We start from the raw sequence: 4,665 nt of genomic DNA on the forward strand, positions 1-4,665 counted from the left end.
GCTCGCCACGAACACAACCACAGCTTTATTCATGCGAGATGCAAAGGAGAGTTTGTCATGTCCCACCTGCTCTCCACAGCCAGCAGCACCTCCTCTACTGACACGCTGCTATCCGGTGGAACTACCCGGACTCCCTGCCGGATTGACGGGCGTGGCGTCTCGGAGGACGCCATTCTCCCGAACAACGCCAAACACCACTAATCACACGTTCTACCGATAAATACACTGCTTAGTATCTTACCTGCTCATGCGCAGAGACAGAAGAACAGAGGAACAAAACCCAAAGCAGTGAAAGTACAATCAAACCTCCGCGCCACTCTCACGTCCACCACTCACACTCACACGCAACCGGAAACGGAAACAGAGGAGAGAGGAGAGGAGAGGAGAGGAGGAGAGAGGAGAGAGGAGAGGAGAGGAGAGGAGAGAGAGGGGAGAGGAGGGGAGGAGAGGAGGGGAGGGGAGGGGAGAGAGGAGGGGAGGGGAGGGGAGGGGAGAGAGGAGGGGAGGAGAGGAGGGGAGAGGAGAGGAGAGGAGGAGAGGAGGAGAGGAGAAGAGACTTTGTTAGGGACTACTTTCAGTGGCGTATTGATCCACGTGTTGGTGCAGCAGTGCGGTGTTTGTGTTGGTGATGAACAGGATGTGGTGTGTGTGTGCAGAAGGCTGACGTGGCCGTGGCCCCGCTCACCATCACTCTGGTCAGAGAGCAGGTGATTGACTTCACCAAACCCTTCATGTCTCTGGGGATCTCCATCATGATCAAGAAGCCCATCAAGTCCAAACCTGGAGTGTTCTCCTTCCTCGACCCGCTGGCCTACGAGATCTGGATGTGCATCGTGTTCGCCTACATCGGAGTCAGCGTGGTGCTGTTCCTGGTGAGAGGGTACTTCTACTACTTGAAGCTGATAGTATTTGTGTACTTTTACTGAAGCTGACAGTCCTTGTGTACTAGTACCTGAAGCTGATAGTACTGGTACTTGTACTACCTGAGCTGACAGTCCTCCTGTGTCTCAGGTGAGCCGCTTCAGCCCCTATGAGTGGCAGGGGGAGGAGTCTGATGATGAAGATGAGACTCTGCCCTCCTCTCGTCGAGCTCTGCCCACTTCCTCCTCTGAACTGGCTCACTCTCCAGGTATCTTCATCTTCATCATCATCATCACCTTCATCATGTATGTTCCTGGTGGTCCCATGTGAATCTGGTCCCTCAGTAACACGATGATAATGGTGGCGTTCCTCAGGGTTCCCTCAGAACCAGAACCAGAACCAGCAGAAGGAGAAGGAGACTCTGGAGCACACCAACGACTTTGGGATCTTTAACTCTCTGTGGTTCTCACTGGGGGCCTTCATGCAGCAGGGCTGTGACATCTCACCCAGGTAGGACACCTGGACCAGGACCAAGACCTGGACCAACACAACACACACACAAACACATGTTTTAAAGTGATGAGTATGATGTCATGTTGAGTGCTGATGGAGCTGCTACAATGTTAGCATTTAGCTTAGCACTGATAGAAGCAGACTCTATTCAGGAAACAAACATTTTAAAAGTTATTTGTTTGTCCAAACATGGATTCAGACTTGTTCCTAATCTTCATCATTGTGTAGTTATTCCTGCATCATGAGTCTGAGTTTATTGTGATTTGATCACAGCTCAGTGTGTTTAGTGCTCTTACAGATGTGCTGAACAGCTGGCGTGTGAACACAGCTCCAGATGATGTCATGAACCAGGATATCTGAGACTTCCACAACATGTTTCACACACATTATGGATTATTAACTCTCTCTAGGTAGAGCCAGGCTAGCTGTTCCCCTCTGATTCCAGTCTTTATGCTAAGCTAAGCTAATCGTCTCCTGCCTCACCCACAGCCCTCACCTTGTACTAACACTGTCCTCACAAGCACAGTAACACACACAGATACATAAGCAATCCATCAGTGGTCTACAGAACGTATTAATGTGGACACGTCTCACACACACACACACACACACACACACACACACACACACGTTATCATGAGACAATCCTGTGTGACGTGCTGCCGGGTCAGTTGTATGTTACAGCTGTGTGAAGGCCTGAGGCTGTTTCTATTCTAGATCTACTGCAGTGTGTGTGTGTGTGTGTGTGTGTGTGTGTGTGTGTGTTTTAGGAGCAGTTAAGATCATCATCCTCATCCTCTGGGACTATGAATGAAGGAGATGTGTTCACGTTAATATGAAACATATGAGAGATGAATTATGATGTTTACCTTCCAACACGAGCTCTGAGCTCATTACTAGACTTCACTACAAACAATAATGACAACAACAACACTGTATGTTATGTCCTTATCATCTGAAGTGTTTCTATGAAGAAATAAACAGTATAAATGACCATAACAAAGTCAAAGTACACCGTGTGGTGCTGTTGATGTTCACAGACCATCACACTGTCGTGGTGACGTTGTGGGTCCAGAGAGATGACACTGACCCGTCTTCTTCCTCAGGTCTCTCTCCGGTCGAATCGTGGGAGGAGTTTGGTGGTTCTTCACCCTCATCATCATCTCCTCCTATACAGCCAACCTGGCCGCCTTCCTCACCGTGGAGAGGATGGTGTCGCCCATCGAGGGCTCAGAGGACCTGGCCAAGCAGACCGAGATCGCCTACGGTACTCTGGATGGAGGCTCCACCAAAGAGTTCTTCAAGGTGAGGCCTTCTGACATGGGTTCTGTTAGGAACTGTGAAGCGCTTCGTTCTCTTCTTCTCTGTTGCTCTGAAGACGACCATGTTCTGCATTCTTTGACTTTCTTAAGTGAAGAGCTGTAAAACACGTCTGAACACCAAACAGGCTTTCTTCTTCTCCGGTCACATCTCTCTCTGTGTGGCTTTGGTTGTTCACTTCAAAATAAAAGCCCTGCTCCTCTGTGGAAACAGAACCATGATGAGTAGAAGTAGAAGTAGAACATGACTTTAGAGCAGAACAGCTGTTCTTCAGCTGTTATTAAGGAAACCTGACAGCCAGCGTTAGCTAGCTTCAGTTACTGTGCCTAAACAGAAAGGAGTCTACATGACACCCTGATGACCTCTTTCTTCTTCTACTTTAGCGGTCAAAGATCGCCGTCTTTGAGAAGATGTGGTCGTACATGCGGAGCGCCGACCCCACGGTGTTCGTCAAGAGCACCCCCGAGGGCGTGATGAGGGTCAGGAAGTCGAAGGGGAAGTACGCCTACCTGCTGGAGTCGTCCATGAACGAGTACATTGAGCAGAGGAAGCCCTGCGACACCATGAAAGTAGGAGGAAACCTGGACTCCAAAGGTTACGGAGTGGCCACGCCCAAAGGATCGGCCCTCAGGTACACTCTGAGTCTCCATGTTGGTGTCCTGTGGTGTCTGTGTGATGACATGTTGTGTTACTATCATTCTTTTATCACCTCGATGTATTAAACTTTGTTTCATAACATGAATAAGTTCTGGGAACCTCTGCAGAGGTCTGGACTCAACTCATGTGTGATGACTTCAGACTGGACTTGAGAACATCTGGAGGACTTGGATCAGAGCAGCAGTGACTCGACAGGAAAGGGCATTTCTTACACCATCAGGGTGATAGTGTGATGAGATAGAGGACTGGGAGGATCTCATGGGTTTTCATGTCACAATAGTTGAGTTTTGGAGGAAGTACGCTCAGTAAAAGTACCAGTAAAAACTGTGAAAATACTCCAGTACAAGTAAATGTCCTAAACATTCACAAAAGTACACAAGCATTACTGGGAAAAGTACTCATTGTGCAGTAGAATGTCACCAATGTGTGTCTATATATTATATTATCAGATAGTGAGTACTGCAGCAGCATGTTACTGTAACTAAGTTATATACAGTCAGAGAGTTTAGTCCAGTGGGTCCCAACCTAGGGCCCGAGCCCCTCCACAGTGTCACCAGATACATCTGAGGGGTCGACACAGGATTAATGGAAGAAGAAGAAAATAAGTTCTGACAAACTCTCTCCTGTTTTACCTCTTTGAGTCATGAACTGTGAAACTAAATGAGAAGTTTATTAGTGAATATTGTACTCTGACAAGTATAAATACTTGAAAGACGTAGTAATGACAAAGTATTTCTAGTTTTTCAAGTGTGACTTAATGATAAAATACATTATTAAACTAAAGAGAACTAAAGAGACTCGGTGACTTGTTCTGGTCTTGGAACTAAAGAGACTCAGTGACTTGTTCTGGTCTTAGAACTAAAGAGACTCTGTGACTTGGTCCGACCTCTGCAGAGCACGAAGCCCTCCGTTAACAACACATCCAGGTTTTAGAAACAGGTCCTAACAGTCTGTCAGTTTACTGTGTGTGTCTGTCTGTCTGTCTGTCCGACTGTCAGTCTGTTAATCTGTCTCTTTGTCTGTCTTGTCTCTCTCTCTTTTTTTTGTTCGTCTTTGTCCATATGTGTGTGTTTCTGTCTGTGTTTCAGTCTGTCGGCCTGTTTCCCTGTTTGTTGTCATGTCGTCTGTAATGCCTGTCTGATTGCCAACCTGCCTGTCTACAATCACCACAATACTGACCTCTATCCATCCATTCATCCATCTACCCATCCATCCATCTACCCATCCATCCATCCATCCATCTACCCATCCATCCATCTACCCATCCATCCATCCATCTACCCATCCATCCATCTACCCATCCATCCATCCATC

General features: G+C 47.4%; 1 protein-coding gene across 1 annotated transcript; it reads left to right on the top strand.

The window, feature by feature from the left end:
- Positions 1-538: 538 nt before the first annotated feature.
- Positions 539-4,511, top strand: LOC116379396 (glutamate receptor 2-like). Its single transcript, XM_031841351.1, has 5 exons — positions 539-872; positions 1,012-1,129; positions 1,236-1,371; positions 2,481-2,679; positions 3,078-4,511. Exons 1-5 carry the CDS (start codon positions 732-734, stop codon positions 3,414-3,416), a joined length of 933 nt encoding a protein of 310 aa, XP_031697211.1. The 5' UTR covers positions 539-731; the 3' UTR covers positions 3,417-4,511.
- Positions 4,512-4,665: the final 154 nt, after the last annotated feature.

The sequence above is a fragment of the Anarrhichthys ocellatus genome, unplaced genomic scaffold (genome assembly GCF_004355925.1).
Source record: "Anarrhichthys ocellatus isolate YVR2014 unplaced genomic scaffold, GSC_Weel_1.0 scaffold4241, whole genome shotgun sequence".
NCBI lineage: Eukaryota > Metazoa > Chordata > Actinopteri > Perciformes > Anarhichadidae > Anarrhichthys > Anarrhichthys ocellatus.

Excerpts from the sequence above, each read along its gene's own strand:
- LOC116379396 (XM_031841351.1), top strand. The coding sequence starts at position 732 with ATGTCTCTGGGGATCTCCATCATGATCAAGAAGCCCATCAAGTCCAAA. Across the intron at positions 1,130-1,235 it reads TGAACTGGCTCACTCTCCAG|GGTTCCCTCAGAACCAGAAC; the intron begins GTATCTTCATCT and ends GGCGTTCCTCAG. Across the intron at positions 2,680-3,077 it reads CCACCAAAGAGTTCTTCAAG|CGGTCAAAGATCGCCGTCTT; the intron begins GTGAGGCCTTCT and ends CTTCTACTTTAG.